Source organism: Sinocyclocheilus grahami, unplaced genomic scaffold (assembly GCF_001515645.1).
Source record: "Sinocyclocheilus grahami isolate Dianchi unplaced genomic scaffold, SAMN03320097.WGS_v1.1 scaffold537.1, whole genome shotgun sequence".
NCBI lineage: Eukaryota > Metazoa > Chordata > Actinopteri > Cypriniformes > Cyprinidae > Sinocyclocheilus > Sinocyclocheilus grahami.
Window position 1 is genome coordinate 446,689 of NW_015505716.1, and position 20,698 is coordinate 467,386.

The 20,698-nt window shown below is 34.3% G+C and overlaps 1 protein-coding gene across 7 annotated transcripts in view; it reads right to left on the reverse strand.

Annotated features, from left to right (window-relative positions):
- Positions 1-20,698, reverse strand: part of LOC107555550 (MICOS complex subunit MIC19-like) — a 77,113-nt gene that overhangs the window by 40,271 nt on the left and 16,144 nt on the right. For all 7 annotated transcript variants that reach the window (XM_016238380.1, XM_016238379.1, XM_016238377.1 and 4 more), the window contains one exon: positions 8,719-8,890. In XM_016238380.1, coding sequence (XP_016093866.1) covers positions 8,719-8,890 — 172 coding nt within the window. The remainder of the gene's footprint in view (positions 1-8,718; positions 8,891-20,698) is intronic.

Here is a 20,698-nt window from a genome sequence, read left to right on the forward strand (position 1 = left end):
CAATGAACACATTGCAACCATGCTTGGGACGGCCCACATAAACGAGCAAAAATGCTTTACATGTCTTGAAATAATAATTTCTAAACATTAAACATTGACTGTCAGTCTTTATTCACCTGTTTCTCGTTGTTTTTCATTCAAATTAATTAAAGTAAATAGTGTAAATTGCATAGCTAATGTCATAGAATAGCACATTGTAACTATGATAACTGATAAATAACAGATTGGAGATTAAAATAATAGCAGATTTGTCTCATTTTAAATGAATAAAAAAATATTCAAACCACGCGTGTTACAACTACACCCCGTTACTTTGTGCATCGCACTCATCGCAAGTTTATTGTTAAATTGTTAAATGCCCTTACATATCTCTGTCACCATTATAAGTGTTTGATCACCACATTTGAGTGATCATTGCAAAAAATGTGTTTATGTATATATATTCTGTTTATGTATATACTGTATTCTACTTATAGTACCAGTCAAATGGACACACGAATGGGAAAGTGTACAAACTTTTGACTGGTACTGTACTATAATATACACAAAGAATATCGGCCGATATATCGGTATCGGACTTTTTTTTACTCCCTAATATCGGTATCGGGCCCAAAAAACCCATATCGGTCGGGCTCTAGTCAATATATTGTTTTCTGTGAATGAGTAAGCAGGATGATTTTCACATCATTTTGATGTAAATATTCTAGCCTACAAGACTGATTACTCAAAAGTTTCATTCAGAACTATTCAGTTTGGGTTTTATTGCCTTATTTCAGCTACATCCCCCCCCCCAAAGTTACTAAACATGCATAATCTTTTTTTCTAAAAAATACAAACATGCACATCCATCTTGCTCACATATTGTAGCACAGTTTGTGCTGAATACAAAAAAAAATGACATGTTGGCCAATAGTATGTTATAAGTAGCTGAAATAAGCACAAATATCAGGTCATGTCAAAACATCTAAAGGGTCCCAAAATCACCTCAGACCCCAGAGGGTTAATATAATGTATATAAAAAGTAAATAAATGCTTAAATAAAAATTCATAATAACTTTTATTTAAATAATTACTTCAAATCATTATCTGCATAAGCTTACATAGCCTTAATTATTAATATTTTTTTAAGAATCAGAGACTTTGTAGACATTCACGAGTCTGTAGTTTTGTTAGTTAGTTTTTTGCAGCATGTTTTAATTCATCCCCATAGTGGTTATGTGATGTTGAGATCAACTCAGGACAACTGAGAGACTTTTTTACGGCGCCAAAAAAAGCTGCAAACAGTCATTTGATGCTCAAGAGCGCAAAACAAGATTAAGAACCAAGGTTATGTAAATGTTTAAACAGGATAGTGTAAATCAAGTTATTTTGTCTTGTTAAATATATGTAAACATCTGTTAACATCTGTCTATTAAACTGGTTGAAAATCTTACAGATCCTGCAAAGGTTATATAAACTTTTAAGAAACCCCAACCTGTATGAATACCAACACATCTCCATTTATACTGCAGATCACACACACACAAAACATCCTGTCCCCCACTTAAGACTAAAGATGAAGAAAACTCATTTCTCAGACCTCTTGAGCAAGGTAAAGAGGGGGAAAACATTTTTTTCCCTCTCCAAATACCACCTACTAGTACATCCAATTCAAAAACCAGCAAGTCCTCTTTAATACCTGGGAAATTAAATTGTGGGGTCTTATCAGTCAGGGCCAGTCAGCTGTATCTAAAATGTAACAGCGTTTGAAGCACGCAGATTTGCAAGGGGGACGCTTGCTATGGCTGGCGCTATTTGAAGGCCGCCGAAAAGAAGAGAGAAAGAAAAGAAAAAAAAAAGAGAGAAAGAGAGGTTGGGGAGGGGGACATTTGTACTCTAGAAATACAAGCTTAACTGAAGTGGCATCTGCAGACCATCCAACCATAAAATAAAAACATCTGCAGACTTTAATATGCAGAGCTGATTGTAGAAGCAGAAAACTCGATTTGAGATCAGAAGTGGAAAAAAGCTTTTAAAAAAAGTCCAGCCATAGTTCAAACTATCAACTGATATTAAACTAAAAAAATGATTGAATGAAAAATGAAGAAAAGAAAAAAAAGATTAAAATCATGTGCATTCACATGAAATGAATACAAAAAGTATTCACACCATTAAGTTCAGTGTAAACAGGAAAATATACTAAGTGCACATGAAACAATTACCACAAGAACACATTTTCTTTCTTTCTTTTAAAGGATGATAATTATTTTACTGTGGCTTAAGTGTTAGTTAAGTGTTAAATAAGTGATGAATATTTTGGCACGATGTTTGAGACGCGAGAGCTTTACACAATCAGATGATTGCTAAACACTTTCGGGTGACTGCAAAAACAACAATCCCTGGTGATTTGCAGGGTGAGAAAATGTCAGGGATTTTATGCTTTCTTAGGCGCACATTTCAGGAGCTTTTGCAAGATTGTCTGTTCTTTTGTCTCAACAAATCACGCCAGCCAGCCATCGAATAAGTTGCATCGGTCACTGGGTTGGAGATGGATGACTCTGCGTTTGATTGAAATGTTCGCCCCAGGGTTTGCCTGTGTCTGAATGAAATGATATGCGTTGTGATTGATTGGCTGTCCTGAAAGATTGCTAGAGGGCCAGAGTCAGTGAAACCCAAACACTACCAGACTTGACGAGTTTATTAATGTCTAGAATCGCTGACAGCATGTATGGTCGAAGAGATACATGAGAACTTCTCATCACAGTGCAGAAGTCACAAAATGTCATTGCGACACATCTAAAATGAGCAAGTTCGATATACTCTACAGGTCTATGGGAAAATGACACTCTAGTTGGAAGTCTAAGGAAATACAAGCGATTTTAAGTGTCAAATAACATCCAATCTTGCGTCCACCAAACAAGCTGACGAACAAAAATCCAGAACCGCAAAACAAGATGGCTTACCACATAAGTGTACATTGCAAGCACTTTTAAAAGCTAGTAAAAGTCAGGGTCTTTCGGCTGAAGAAAACAGAGATTTGTTACTAAGCTGGTGTGCTTGGAGGAAAATGATTCATGGTTTCAGGTAGAGTCAGCGCTTTGTTTGAGAAGAAGGACAGCCATCGGAACAGTGACCTCAGAGCTCTTGGCTTGGGTGAGATAATTGGAGAGGCTAATTTGGGCGTGCGAAGACTGTTCCCAGAGAATGCAGCCGGCGCTAGCACTCAGCACTCAGCTATTGTACGTGACAAACAGTGTCTGAAGACCAGAGCATGGTGTGAATTCTGATGAGAGTCGGATCGATATCTCCTTGAACGACGAGAAGAAAAATAAAATGCTCATAGAGTAGCACTGGTCAGCTTAATAGTTCACAACCTTTGAAATACAAGCCGTGTTTCTCGGGCATTAGGCTCCAGTCGTCTCTGAGAAGCAAGCCCTGGAAATGTGGTTTTCATTTGGTTGCCAAAATAAATTTTTAAACCCCTGTGTTGAATATTCACAATAACTGCAACGACAAAATTACACAACTGTGTGATGATGATTGCATACACAATTAAGTTTCCAGTAGAATGTATCATTAGATTTGTTTCAAAATCCCAGTTTAGTAAATTACTAATATGAGAGTAACAGCATTATAGTTGGCAATAACAGTTGTTAATCTGGATTAATTTTCTTTAAATTGACAGTCTCTGCACATAAATGTTTTTTAAAAATAAAAATTTTTGAACTTAAAAACTGCTAGTAAGATCATATCTAAATTATATATACAGTATATATATATATATATAAAATATTATTTATACATAAATTATATATATATTTATATAACTTTCATCAAGGACACTAAGTTAATCAGAATTGACAGTATTTATAGTATTACTTTTTTTTTACACTTTCTATTCATCAAAGAATCCTGAAAACTATGACTTATTTCATTTGCATCTTCACTCAAAAATGTTCAGTTTTTCAGTTCAGCTGAAGTTTTTACAATAATATTAATAATAATAATAATAATAATAAATAGTAAAAATATAAGCTACTGTACAAAAGTTTGGGATCACTAAGACTTTTTAAAAATAAATTAATACATTTATTCAGCAAGGACACATTCATTTGATCAAAAGTGACAAAACATACATTTTATAATGCTGCAAAAAATAATAATTACACAAAAAACTACTCAGTGTTACAAAAAAAAATATCCATTTCAAATAAATGCTGTTCTCTTAAACAGTTATTTTAAATGAAAAACAGTAATAATGTGATATATTAAGACACTATACTTTTGATAAATAAAATTATAAATAAACAATAAAATTAGCCTTGGTAAACATAAGAAACTTCTTTCAAAAACATTACAAAAAATCTTAATGAACCCACACTTTTGAATGGTAGTGTATATGTAAATTATTTAATTATATAAAAACATCATCAAAATACTGTAAATTCAATGCAAATATCTAATAAAGACATACAAACATACATAATAAAGACAGACAGACATAGATTTTTTTTTTTTATCTTTCTCCACTTCTAAATACAAGTTACTATCAAAATCCAAAAGCAAACCATCAAGATGTTTAGGGCCCAATAGAGTTCTAAAGACAAAGTCAAGGAAATCCTGCTGTCCATACGACCTGCCTCTGCTTAGACGGCTCGAACCCAAGAGAACACGACTAATACCGTAAGAACCCAGTGGCCCGTGTAAATGTCCCATGAGTGAATGAGTGAGCATGTACACCGCCTAGCTAATGCATTTGTAAAGCAAACTGCAGAAACCCTGAAGTGCGGCACTGCGGCTCTTACTCGCAGTAAGAACGCATTTCAAAAGCCTGATTGATGTTTAATGATTGAACGCCTTGCAGTCAGGCAGAAACGCGCTCAGAGGAAGGAGCTAGGACAAAGGACTTAACAAATCATCTTTGAAAGGTCCATCTATTCAAAGTGTGCTGAGAGCAGCAGAACCATGTACTACCCCAGCAAGGACTTTCAAACACTTATTGATGTTTTGGAGGCAATTTAAACTCAATTTCCAATTACTAACAGGTTGAACATTACTTTGTGATAAAAGAATAATGTATTGATCAACTCACTATATCTTGTGCGTGTGTCATGTTCATTAAACATATTCTCACTTTGTTGGTGTAAATCAATTTTTTAATTCAGCAATGAGGCCATTTGCATGCAAAAATGATTGACCAACACATGCTGCTAAGCAAAAAGACATCTAGCCATAGCTTGTGTGAAGTGTGAAGGCCTCTAGAAAGTCCCATTTGTAGTTGAAAACCGAGAGATTACAATGAAAGTGTGGCTGGTTAGTCTCCAGCCTTTCACAAGGAAAAAATCATTTCAAGGAGAAAAAAAGAAATAAAAAGAAAAGGGTTTTTATGATAGCACTGTCAGAAAAGATGATTACATGAGAAAAAGCGGCATGAATCTGGCGATAACCCTTCAAATTCTATTAAAGAATCTCCGCTCAAAGAAGAACTCAAAATTGAGAGGGATGAAATGTGTGTGATGATGTCCGTGAGTGAAAATTTTCTGTTAAGAGAAAAAGACAAGAACCTGTCCACCTAATTTTCCTCTGTGGGTGTGTGTGCGTTTGTGTATGTGTTCATTTCGTACTGAAAGGAAAAGACATATCTCAAGGCCAAATACTTATCACACAATTAAAGCATCACAGTACTGTATATGATCGACTAACTACTGACCTGAACTGGTAATGTGCAACATTTTACAATTTTACAGATCCTAAGAAGTCTTGCATAGCCAGACCTCTGACTGAACATCCACAATGGTCCACAATTGAACATATTTTGGCCAAGAAACATTGGTTTTGACAGAAACCAATCAGAAACCACAAATCACATGACTGGCATAAAAAGCAAGGATGCTTGGTTAATCTGTTAGTAATATTTGTTTAATATTTTGATAGTCTCTGTAAGCAGCAGAAGACACCAAAAATTAGGGGGGGGGGGATTAGGCTTATCAACTAGAATTTTTATATCATATTAAAATTCTAATTATCAGCTTATAAACTAGATATGCAATATTTTAATCATTATAAAACTAAATTATATAATATTTTGTGTAAAATAACATTAATTCATTCATCCAATTCATGCAATTTTAAGCAACATTATAAATGTACAAATGGGTATTAATTTTGAGATTTGCTCAACTTCACTTAATGTTATTAAATAGTGCTTTTACAGAATAACTTAGATGACACATCATTTAAATGTAAAAAATAGAAGAAAATGCATGTGCACAATGAAATATGTAATCCATATCTAATAGATAGATAGACAGACAAAACATGGTGGAAAATAGTATTTTCTGTTCAACCAAAATATGCTGATATTTTTACAGAGATAACTAAGAAAACTAAACAGAATTTACAGTTCTACTTCTGGATATCAAACTGAAGTCTATTAAACAAAACTACCTACAAAAGTAACCCCACAATGAGCTGAAGGACACAGCAATAAAAGAGCTTCCATATCTGACAGTCTGACTCTTGATAAACCCATAATATTGAGTAACACTCATAAACCAGCAATTTGTTACTCGAGTACGCTTCATTATTGGTCTGAGTCACGACTGCTGGCGATTTTGTGTGTATTATGCTGTATTGCAGTAGGTAGGGATTGAATTAGAATGGATTGTTTCTTTGGGCTGCTGGGATCCATATTTGTGTTTGTTTCAGCTACAGTTGGTCTGTTTAAAATCTATACGTGTTCTAAAATCTTTCAAAGAGCAAATGCGGAAATGAAACCACCATGAAGGAATCATGAGAAAACATTCCTGCACACAAAGCGCCCCAAGACGCCCCCTCCTCCTTACATTGTTTAGATTTACCCATCGTTCCCAATGATGCTTTCCCAATTCTCCCTCTCTCACACACGCACACACCTTCCTTCCAGCCGTGAATTACAGCACATCTCACCCTCATCCCAAAAATGATTCATTTTTCTATTACAGAGATGACTGTGTGAAATGAGCTATGTAATCAATACCATACATTTGTAAACAGCTCCAGTTCTCCAGGGAACCTCTTTTTTTACTTCATGCTCAAATAATCTGTGCCCTGTCAAAAGCAATGGAGGGGCCCCTCGTCTTACAATGTGTTTACAGGGGCAATTTAGCCGCCTGCAAATAAAATGACCTTACTCTAGTATGTGTGTACACAGGTATTCCTTTTGGATTGGCATAGATGATGTAAAGTTTATCAATAAAGGCGTTCATGCACATTTCTCTGTGCATGTGCAGCACTTCGTTGCCCTTACGTAATCATTTTTGTGTGTGTTAGTGTGTTAATATCTTGTTTGGTGTGAATAAGATAGATAAATGGAATAAGGTCACGACCAAGTCACAACCTCTCATTACATCTGCCCAGTTCAGGCAGAAAAGATGGCATTCAAACTCATGATAGTGTGTTTTAAAAGAACAGTTCATTTCAAATGAAAAGTCCATCATCATTTACTCTCCCTCATGTCAAATGAACACAAAAGGAGATGTTTTGATGAATGTTCACACTGCCCTCTTCTGTAAGTAAATTATGACATACTAATTTTTAGACAAACTATTTTATGGGTTATGGGTTCATAAAGCTTTAAAGTTACAATGGCTACAAATTTAAATGTAAACTAACACTTTATTTCTTATTTTAATTCATTAACTGTCATTCTTATTTATGAACCGGGATTCTCATAAACATGGAAAGCATGGACGTATAAGAGAATTTTAAATGTGTGGAAAAGTCATGGAAATTAATACATCTTTATAGGAATTTTTATAATTAATATACATTTTTGTAGTTATGTCAAAATGTTTTAGTATATAAAACATGTGTTAGTATATAAATTCCTGAAAAATGTCTATTTGTGAGTGAGCAAATAAATAAATAAAGCAACAGCAACTTGAAAACTCCTTTAAATTTAATGGTAACAAAAAGTGTAAACACTGAAAAATACTCGAAATTATACTTGTGTAAAATAGTTATTAGAAATTCTGGAATTATGGGATTTAATTAATTTAGTATTTATCTTTCTTTCTTTTTTTTCCATTATTTGAATACACTGCCACTGCTAGTTTCTGTAAATAAAAAAGTTTGAAACTGAGTAACTTTGTCAATATAACAGAAGTGCCAGAAATAACTGTAAGTTATAAGTCTCAAAATAATGTCTTTGAGAATATATCATGCAATATTTTTAATGAAGTGTTAAATAAAGGAAACATACTAAAAAAAAAAACACATCGCTCTCAGTGCCAGGATGAGAATCAGTGCCAAGCTAAATTTACATTAAATGACTTCCTGTGATGCAACATTATTTAAAGAGTGGAGGTCTATCCTGAAAGGAAAATGAATCTAAAGCAGCAAAAAAGTGATTTTTTTGGCATAGTCGACTCAAATCTGTTAAGTCTTTTGTAAACTGAACAGCAAAAAAACTATTGCAGACAAATGCAGTCATTCCAAGAATTTTTTTAATCATTCAGAGAGCTTCTCTCTTTCCACAATGGCAGTTGCTCTCTTATGTCTCTTGATATTTAAGTCATCAATATATCAACCAATGTAGATGGACTGGATATTGACATCACTGAACAAAGAGATCAGATTTCATCACTAGTCCTAAAGATTCGGAAATCGGATTTATGTGCAGTGTGAACAAAGCGTAAGTGCTTAGCTGTTTACAACACAGACAGACTCATGCAGTTCTGTGTTTGGGAATTTACTCACATATATCTGAGTTTGCAGTCTTTCATCGTCGGCGGTGATTCTTTCTCTCAGTATGGCTTTCTGGATGCTCTGCTCTTTCTCTAATGCGAGGATCCTGCTCACCTCGTCCTTTACCTGGGCTTGAGCTTCTGCCTGTGCCTGAACATGCGCCTGGGACTTTTCTTTTTCCAGCCTAAATGTAAAGCAGCACAGAATACAGAAAACTTCAGATCTTTGGTCAACATTACCGCTATTCAAACGGCTTCTATTTAAAATGAAACCATTTGTTTTATAACATTTGAAACATATTAGGAATATCAAAATTTCCAGTACTTCAAATATGATTTTATTTCATTATTTTATTAAGCTAAGTTAATTTAAGTTACTTAATTAACTAATCTTCCAGAAACCAAATAGATGGCTGCTTTCGAATGAAGGTTGAATGGTCAAAATGTCCAAAATTGTGTATTAATTCAGACACAGATAATTATATCATAACTGGCATCACAAAACTAGCAAACAACAGAAAAAGTTAAAATATCGGATCATTAAGCTTTTAGTGTAAATGCAGCCTAATAGACCTGCCACTGTCTATTTTGTTGCTAACAATAAATTATACAACAATATTGACAACAAAAAAGAAAAAGCACTCAATGTTCTTGGCTGGATCATTTTAAGAGCTTTAATAAGCCTTCTACAATCAAAAATGAACATTAGCCCTGAAAAAAAAGAAAAACCATACAGTTAATTTTAATTACAGGCCTGCATCTCAGTCAAACTCAGACAGCACTGAATCACTATTAACGCATTATGTCTAATAATCATGCACTGAAGACTATGCCAATAATGTGATTAAGAATAATTTGAAGACTACATGTCATTGTTCCACTTTAATTAGTTAATATTCACATTAATATTTAACTTTTTAAATAAATGACTGAGTTCAATAGCTCATTGGTATGATTAATTTTCCTAGTTGAAACTTTTTAAGTGAAAAACATAACCAAGTTTTTAAAAAATCTCAAAAATAAGATTAAGAAAGTGTATAATGTTTTTTGTGCGAGGCCCCATATATCAAATGCTTTGAATCACAGTTTGGGAAGAATATGGTTATAGTACCAGCCTCAAAAGAGGGAAAAAGCGCTCATATATCAAATGAGATTTTGAATATGTTGCCTCATTTGAAGTTGTGTAATAGGTATGTGGCGGTAATAATTCTTTGATGTTTTTGAGATAATCCTGCGGAGCTATTTGGAATTTTGAGCTGGAATGTTGAGAGACTTTATGAGCTGTCACCCGGTTCTCACAGTTGCCTAGCAACCTCAGCTGCACCATCAAGCACGAGGTTTGATTTGTAAAGTAAACTCAGGCAAGATACAGACTGTAATCTGTATGCTGTGTTTTCAATCAAACAGCAGTCATGTAAAAAAAAAAAAGAAACCAAAGAAGCCGAAAAAGGGCAATAAGGGAGGGTATAATTATAACACTGCTGAAACAAACACAAAGTGTGTGAGATTTCCGAAGACGCGCTCAAAGTTCCATAAAAAGTTTGCGCAATACAAACACACAAAAATATATAATACAAAAAATAAATAAAATACAAAAATACTGAGGGAACGCAATGGAAACTCAACACCAACAATAAACCTTAACCTTCAGAAAATGTTGATGGTCAACCTCAAGAGATAAAACAAAATATTATATATTTTATTCATGTTGTATGGGTTGTGTAATTTTTCAAAATCTCTAAACAGAGTTTAAAAAAAATCTAATTTAATATTTTGCAGTTTTTTCACAATAAAAAATCTATTAAATTCAATTAAATAAAAAAAAGAGGGTTGCAAGAAACAAGATTGTCGTTATAGTTGCAGCTGGGTTAGAGAGTGTGATAGATCATTAAGGATTAGTTTGATAATAATAAACTTGGATTTTTCACATATTTTTTTAACATGCGACACTTTTACCTTAATTATTCATAAGTTTGATGAATGCAGCCAAAATAATAATAATAATATAATGAGAATAAGATGAAAAAATATGAGATTATAATTATTTTCTCCTCTTTCTGATTTATTTCTTTTTCTTTCTGAATTCTGATTTTCTCTTTATCTTTTCTGCCACATTGTAAAAAAACGGTCTTGATACCCCAAAGAGCACTGTCTTCATTCAATATGACAGAAAGATGATTTATGATTAATATGTGTTAGTTTAGCATGTGTAATTTTACTTGCAACCAAACAAGAATAAGTATAAAGACAGAAAGAAAAATGAATATTTGGTGTTGTCCTGTTGTGTTCCTGTGTTTGTGAACACACACATCATTGAGCATTTTGTTCTCCTGAGAAAAGTGTGAGCGACTCCAGCCATGTCCAGTTTCAGTCTACTGAACTGGACACATATCAGCACAACACATCCATCATTACTTCCCTCTCTGGTATTGTGTGTGTTTACGCCATCTTCCAGGACTAAAAATAGGCCAAAAGCATCAAGTGAGCACAATAGTGTCGCTTGCAGGGCAAAAAACACGGGCCACTCAAATCCAATTATGTTCATCTAAAAAAAAGAAAAAAAAAGAATATGCTGCAATTACAATACCTATGTGCACCGTACAACACCACACTTTCAAAATAACACTGCAATTTCCTTCCTAATTGATTAAAGGGATAGTTCATCCAAAAATAAAAATCTGCTGAAAATTTACTCCATCTCAGGCCATCCAAGATGTAAATGAGTTTGTTTCTTCATCAGTGCAGATTTGAAGAAATCCAGTGGGTCCTCTTCAGCGAATGGGTGCCGCCAGAATGAGAATCCAAACAGCTGATAAAAACATCACAACAATCCACAAGTAATCCACACAATGCCAGTCCAACAATGAATGCATTATGAAGCAAAACGCTGCATGTTTGTAATAAACAAATCCATTATTAAGACATTTTTGTCTTCAAACCACTGCTTCCTCTATTCATAACATTGCTTTCTCCAATGAAAAAGTCATCTCATTTCAATCAGGAGAGAAATATGCACAAATCAAGCACTGTTTACATGTGGAAACAGTCCAAAACAGTTCAAAACAAATATGCTGGTGGATTTTAAAGAAAATTTGGTGCAGTCATTGTGGATTATAGACTCATATTTTAGCAACAGTTTTAAGATAAAATACCTTAATGAAGGATTTGTTTCTTGCAAGTGTGCAGATTTTTGCTTCAAGACATTAAATGATGGACAGCAATCGTGTTGTGGATTATTGTAATGTTTGTATCTGCTGTTTGGACTCTCATTCTGACGGCACCCATTCACTGCATAGGACCCATTGGTGAGCAAGTGATATAAGGCTAAATTTCTCCAAATCTATTCTGATAAAGAAACAAACTCATCTACATCTTGGATGGCCTGAGAACGAGAACATTTTCAGCAAATTTTCATTTTTCGGGTGAGCCATTCCTTTAATGCAGGTAGGTGAGGACCTCTAAAGCGAAGAAGACATACAATTTCTTTAGCAATAACCTGATCATTATTTCATGACAGGAAGAGAATAACACTGACAAGACTTGTTAGTCAGAGCTGAAATAAATGGGTTGTACCACTCTTTGATTGGTAAGACTTGGAAGAAAAACATTTCCACACTCAAATACTGAGCAGCTTCCAATGAAATGGACCATTCAGAAGAGAGCATGGCCTTAAAATCAAATAACTGCAAAGCAAAAAGTTTCTAAATAATTCAAGCTATATTTCAGGGACCTACCTCACTCTCTCCATCACAATAAATAAACTATGCTTTGATAATGTCAGCCTGACAGTACCTGAACTATTCGGCTATCCTTCAGAGTCCCATGGCTATTTAATGTTACACTGTATCGATGCCGTCTCGAGTCTCATCTTAGAAAAGGTCTGAATATCAACAGCTGTACAGAGACTTGCCTTGGTACGTAAGGGACCAGTATAATTTATAATTTTTTTTAAGCCGCACACCTCTGTACACCTGGAGGAGCTGATCTCACTTCCCCTCCGCTATCCCACCATCTGTGGGCTCTCTCCTGCAATTTAATTCACCGCTTATTCCAGACAAAACGAATTCTGACACGCCTGTGCAAAAGTTATAGAATGTTTCCCTCTGCAATAGCATTTAAAGGAGCCATGCATTATTAATGAGGCAAAATAATGTGCAAGAATGCAGGGTTTGAATATTTCATGAGCCTCCTGCCCCCTCCCTGGCTGCTGGTCATGTGGCTGTTCCTTTTCGGTTCTCACTTTGGGGGGGTCATGGGTTCCCCTAGGAAAAGACTAAGAGACTGATGCTGTAATTGTCAAATAATGAATAAACGCAAAGCTGCGCGCCTGTAGCTTTGATTACATAATTTGTCTTGGCCAGTAGTGGAGCTTCTGCTGCGGATTCTGATGGATTCAGTGCAGCAACTTTTTGTAAAATTACAATTTTTGTTAGATTACTCTCAACAGATATGAAAAGCTCCTCCTCATTCTGAAGTTGGAGGAGAAAAGCAAGGAATAAATAAAGCAGAGGGTGATTAAGTCACACAGTGACATGGATGAAATGAAAACAAACACACAAGCACCCAGCATGCCTCTGGGGAGAGGGAACATACGCCTGTAATTCAGCTGTGAAATGATAGTGTGCAAGAGCTGCAGGCTGGATTGTGACAATGAGTGAATTTAACATGTGGGCCTGTATCCTCATGCATGCACTAATGCATATATTAATACGCATATATTAAAGGGATAGTTCCGCCAAAAAGGAAAATTCTATCATCAGGCGCTCAAATTCACGCTAGGACTTTCTTTCTTCTGTGAAACACGAAAAGGCAATTTTTGAAGGATATCTTGGCCAGTCTTTTCAATATAATGTGAGGGAATGAGGGCTATCAGGCTCCATAATAACTAAAAAGCACCATAAAAGTGGTCTATATGTGCTATATTTCAGGTTGTCAAGTCATTACAATAGCTTTACATGAGGAACAGTCACTAATAAAATGTTCACTTATAATCTTGACATTTGCATCAGTTCACAAATCGAACTGATAGGGTTCTAAAGTTCACCTTTCAAGTTACAAAAAAAAGACTACTTTTGAGATGGTGCTTATGGTGCTTTTGTGTCCTTTATGAAGCTCGACAATTTCTGCCTTCCTTTGCGTTCATTATAAATAAAAATAGAAGCCAGAACATTCTTAAAAAATTCAGGTCTGAAAACATGAGATAAAAGAGTAACTTAAAGGTCCCATATTGTACACCTTTCTGGCGTTTTATTTGAGGTTTTGATGTCCTTAAGAATATATATATATATATATATATACACACACAGTGGGTACGGAAAGTTAAAGTTTAAAACTGAAAAAAATTTAACAATTTTTAAAACTGAAAAATTTCAGTTTTAACAATATGGGACCTTTAAAGGGATAGTTCACCAAAAAAATGAAAATTCTGTCATTAATTACTCACCCTCATGTCGTTTCAAACCCGTAAGACCTTCGTTCATCTTCGGAACACAAATTAAGATATTTTTGATGGAATCTGAGAGCTGTCTGACCCTGCATAGACAGCAACGCAACTGAAATGTTCCCAAGTCCAGAAACATTGCAAGGAGATCTGTTAAATAATCTATGTGTCATCAGGGGTTCAACTGCAACTATACGAAGCTACGAGAATACTTTTTGTGTGCAAAAAAAAAATTTGTCTCCACCGCATCACCCTGAAGTGCCATTTTGGAGCTTATGAGCTGGAAGTAAACAACGTATGCTGTTCTGTGTTCTCTGGACTTGGGAACATTTCAGTTGCACTGCTGTCTATGCAGGGTCAGACAGCTCTCAGATTCCATCAAAAATATCTTAATTAGGGATGTTCATTTCGGTTATTTTTCCTAACCGACAACCGACGCTCGTTAACCGATTATTAACCATTAACCGACAAGATTATTTTAAATTAGAATTGAATCAAATTAGAAAGGTAAGTGTCTGTGAACTGTTAAAAATACTAATATTTGTTTCCCGGGGATTAATTTTACATGCGCAAAAAGCAGCAAACAACAGAACATGAGGATTCACATGGTCATATCACATCATGCACCTGCGAGTGGAGAAAAACATCATAAAGCTAGGCTATATATACATATAGCCTATAAATAATATAATAATATATTAATATAACAAATAGGCCTATACGAGAAATATATTTTTACTTAATAAATTAAGAAAACGAAAGAAACTGTGCCAACAAGTAGCCTACGCAGAGTTTTGGTTCATTTTTGTGCTGCGCGAAAGGAAACAGACGGCAGAAAGCGGCTTCCTATTTTTCTTTAGGCTTATTTTACAAAAGTAAAAAGATTTGTTTTTATTGTGAATGTACACAAATAAAAGCAAACTTTTTACAATTCTGATGATCTTTATGACTAAAAGGAGTAGTTGCTTCCACTGTCAGAAGAAAAAAATATGATTAACAATAAGTGATTGCGCCGGTGCTGCATGTGCGCACACAGTTAAGCTTTGCTACCTTGACAATGCAGCCTGTTCATTATCATAATAAAATACAGTCAGTCAAACATATGGAAAAAAACACACTGCTCAGTTCAAATATGTAATAAAGTCTGTGCCGTTAAGCGTTATCACCGTATACCGCCGTGATGTTATGCAAAACATTTTGTTTTACGTAGATATTGGAATGCCAGTGAAGTAGGCTATATAATAAATATCTTGGCAATCAAATACATTGCGAATATGGAAACATTTGATTTTGTGTCAAAAGAGAGACCCAGTGTTGGTTTCAGTTTCGTTCTAACCTAAATGAATTAGTTTTGGCTTGTCGTTTATATAGCTATAGCTTCTTATATTTTTAATTCTTGTTCTTTTCTAAATACTGTTAATTGAAAGGATTTGTTGTGGAGTGAGGGGAACTAAAAGGCATTAGGTCTATTTCTGAAAGAAATAATAAAATGCGACTTATACTCGACTTGTGTTTTTTTTTCTCCATTTTTTATATATGCATAGCATATTTTAACCATGTAAGAAACCTTTTTAAATATTTTGATAAATTACTGAAAAAAAAAACTGATAAATGACTTTTTAAACCATTTAACTGATTGAATTAATCGGTCAAATTCTTACAGTCAGTTAACGGTTAACTGGTTAAAATTAACATTCTAATCTTAATTTGTGTTTCGAAGATGAACGAAGATCTTACGGGTTTGAAATGACATGAGGGTTAGTAATTAATGACATAATTTTCATTTTTGGGTGAACTAACCCTTTAAATATGCATTTAACTGCTGTACATATAAACTACATAATTACAACAGACTGATTTCAGTGGAATAAATAAATAAATAGATAAGTAAATAAACAATTAACTAAACATACAAACAACTAAACAAATAAATAAAAAAGTTCCACTCTCTGGTTTACTAACTAAATAATTAGCTTAATAGCTAAATTAATAAATACTGTAGCTAAATAAGTAAATAGTTAAAGAAATTAAAAAATAAATAAACATCTAAATAAATGAAATAATAGCTCAATATATAAATATCTAAAAAAAAAAATATATATATATATATATATATATATATAAATCAATATATACACGTCCAAAATAAATGGCTAAATAATTAAACACGTATATGGTTAAATAAATAAATCATTAAAACAAATAAATGGCTAAATAAATAAATATCAAAATAAATGTATTGATGGCTAAATATATACATAGCTGTGTAAATAAATGTCTAAATAAACAAATAATTTGATATATGTCTAAAATAAATGGCTAAATAAATCAATCAATAAAATATATAAATGGCTAAATAACTAAAATAATTAAATGGCTACATAAATCAATCAATAAAATAGATAAATGGTTACGTGACTATATAAAAAATAAATACATACATACATACATACATACATAAAGCAAGCAAGCAAGAAGTAATGAGCAGAGGCTGTTGTTTGAGGTGAGGTCAGGGGTGGTGAGAATGGGTTCATGCCCTAAGATGCCCCCTTCTCTCTGTCTGTGTCCCCGAGGACTGTGTGTAATCCTCAGCGAGTCTCTGTGTGGATAAGAACTGAGGTCTTTCTGCTGATGCAGCATTGTGCAGGCCAGCCAAGCCCAGTCTGTGCTTTTGATCTGCAGAACGGTTCTGCTCCAGTGCCTGCCGCAAATCTCTCATTAGAAAGGCCCGCAAAGGAGCTCATACACACAGACCTTCTGCAGTTTATCCATACACACATAAACAAGCAATTTTGGGCGAATAGCTCATAGTGAACTCATCTAGGTTTTATATAGATCTGTTCATTTTCAGTTTAGAAAGGTGGATACAGAAAAAGAACCTCTCGGAGAAGTTTAATCTACATTCAGCCCATATAATGCACTGCTGCTACAGCTATACACACACACACACAAAGACAGACACATTTGGCTGTTGAGTCACGACATGCACTGTTTTTCTAAGCATCCTGCACCCTGAGTCCAGCATTTTTAAAGACATTAAAACTTAAGAAATAGTTTTACTTTTAAAAACACAACTTGAGTCGAGACCCTGCGTTCTTTTTCACTCCACTGCTCCATCTACAGCAGCAGTCGTTCAGGCAACCCGCCCACTAAACAATTTTGAAAATATGTAGTTTTCTGATCCTTACCCTCTTATGTTTAGCATATATTCACACTCTCAAACAAAAACAAATGGTCCCACACGACAAAATACATTTTGCACCATGAAGCACACTTATAACAATACACAACAGATACTGTCTAATGCGCTCTTCCATCATTTATATTTTCAGAAATAAGTTTAAGCAGATGGATACTGAGGGGTGTAAGCATGTGTATAAGGTTCATCAGAAATAGTAACATCTGTGGCCAGCACTGTGGTAGTGCAAGATTAATGGTGGGTATTACTGACACACACTAGTGAAGCAGCTATAAAGAATTAAAGCAGAAAGACATGTGAAAAAAGTGAAGAGGAATGTGTACTTTACATATAATCACACTTTATACGTGTCTTCAATGAACCGCCCACTGCCCTGAAGCCAGCTAGATTAAAGGTCACTGCTAAATTAAGTTGGCAGGGTCTGACAAATCTACCAGCAGGTTCAGCTCAGGAATTCTGTTCCTCTAAATGGCATTTGAGCATCACATGCCGATTTAGCTCTGAGAGTAATTGTGGAAATACAACCCACCTGTCATGTAAAAAAAAAAAACAACAGTACTGAGAACCAAGAACTTCAAATTAAATTAAATTAAATTAAATAAAAAATGTAAATAAAGAATAATACATAAAGTAAAACAATAAACAATTAAATCAAATAATAAACAAAAAAATCAAATAAATTAAAACAAAACAAAAAAATACAACAAAGCAAAACACAACACAAAACAAAGCATAACAAAGGACAAAACAGCAAAAAAAGCAAAGCAAAACAAAACAAAACAACAACAACAAAAAAAGCAAAGAGAAACAAAGCAAAAAATGAAATAAAAACAAAAACAAATGTAGAGTACAGCAGATCAGTTAACTAACTGTTCACCTGAACTGTTCACCTGATTGAATTGGGAAAGAGAAAAATGAAACAATGAAGAAAGCATAACAACAATGGTCCACCTGAAGGTAAGGTTGGAGAATGCCGCTATAAGGTCTTCAAACCCAAAGCCAGAGGCTAATTTCATTCAATTCAATCCTGCGATCTCATAAGGGGACTTTTAAAACACAACACATTCTAGAGGAGACAGAAAAATGAATGAAAGAAGAAATGGGAGTTGGAGAAAGCTAAATGGAAGACAACATTAAGGACAATATTGATTCTGTCTTTCCAAGCATGACATCATGGTCAATAAAGCCCCTACTTTCCCTTAATGGCGTTGCCGGGGCGATGGGATGGAGCACTTTGCCTCAGTTGCCTCAACAACAATGCTGTAAAACAACACACCCTGCCCTTAAATTTACTTTTATGGCCGACAGAAAATAAACTTCCTGTCAATAGCAATTTCTGCAGGTCAGAGTGTTGGCCTTGTTGAGAATAACAGTATAAGAGGTACTCGGGATGACAAGGACGCGAGACTCAACGCTGGCACATCCATCACAAGCTTTAGATTAATAAAATGGAGTGAGTACTTGAGGAACTTGCACTTTATATGAGTAAGGTGTGGTGGCTCAACTAAAAGGTTTGGAAAATGATGACCGTACATGATGCAGAGATATTAAAGGCCAAATGAATGTCACAGTACAGCCACCTACTTGCAGACAGAGAACAGGACAAAAATGGAAAGACTAAGCCCTCACCGGTGAAAGCTAATAGATCATCACATATGAAGAAATTAACTCCACCCTGACACCCGCTACCTCACTTTCATGCATGATTAATTGCTTTCACAAAAAATAGGGAAAAAGTGAGCGTGATGTGCTCAGGAAAGGAGGCAAGTGGATCCAGACAAAGCACTGACAGGTTTGTGTCCCAGTTTGACTGTTGATGAGACAAAATTCTCATTAAGGCACACAGCTTCTCTGCGTCTTGTACTGAATTAAACAAGAGTTCATACCTAAACTCATAAACTTGACCTAAGCTGTGGCAAAAGTTTCCTCATAAAAAGGCCTCATGTTAAGCCATAGGAGGTAACATGCTGTGATATAATGTAGATATTCAGTTACTGATTTTTTTTTTACATTTATTTTCAGAAACACTTGTGTTTAAATAAAGTATTAGAAATCTTTTGTCAAGACTTTCATGGCACCGTCTAAAAGGAAGAATACAAGATTTTACGCGAATAAAAAGATCAGTTTTAATTACAGCCCGACCGATATGGGTTTTTTGGGGCCGATATCGATACCGATATTAGGGAGTAAAAAAAGGCAGATACATCGGCCGATATTTTTTGTGTATATTATATTACAGTACCAGTCAAAAGTTTGTACACTTTCCCATTCGTGTGTCCATTTGACTGGTACTATAAGTAGAATACAGTATATACATAAACAAATTTTTTGCAATGATCACTCAAATGTGGTGATCAAACACTTATAATGGTGACAGAGATATGTAAGGGCATTTAACAATTTAACAATAAACTTGCGATGAGTGCGATGCACAAAGTAACAGGGTGTTAGTTGTAACACACTTGGTTTGAATATTTATTTTACCATAGTAACATTTAAATTCTGGCTTAAGTAAATTTTTTATCTCAGTTTTTATTATTCATTTAAAATAAGACAAATCTGCTATTATTTTAATCTCCAATCTGTTATTTATCAGTTCAGATAGTTTTTTTTAATGCTTTGATTACTAGCAAAAAGACACTAACCAGTTTTAAATTCCAGTTGCGCAGATGGAGCACGTTGTAACACTGCATTACAATGTGCTATTCTATGACATTAGCGATGTAATTAACACTATTTACTTTAATTAATTTGAATGAGAAACAACGAGAATGAGGTGAATAAAGACTGACAGTCAATGTTTAATGTTTAGAAATTATTATTTCAAGACATGTAAAGCATTTTTGCTCGTTTATGTGGGCCGTCCCAAGCATGGTTGCAATGTGTTCATTGTCAAACTCCAAAATCAGATTATTTTTAATTCTTAAAAAAACGCCATTATTTTATTTTAACAAAATAAAAAAAATTATATATATTTATTTATTAACAAAATATTTTAGTTTGTCTTGTATATATTTTTCATTCGATCAGATAAGATTTTAAGCTGTCATATGGTCAAGTTAAAATGTGCCCCTCAGATGTTACAATGTGTTCCACCTACGGGGCATGTTGTCACATTTCACTTCCATTTTTTGAGGGCAAATAAAGAAAAATGTATACACTGTAATTATGAAACAAAGTGACATATTTGTACTAAACAAGTGTAAAATTACCGTGGATAAAAAAAAATATATATATTCTGAACCCCATGTGGATTTACACAAACTGAGAAAGTCAAAAAGTGTTACTTTGTGCCCCGCTCTCCCCTACCTCTGTAAATAAATACAATATAAATTCACGTCTCGCGCACTTTAA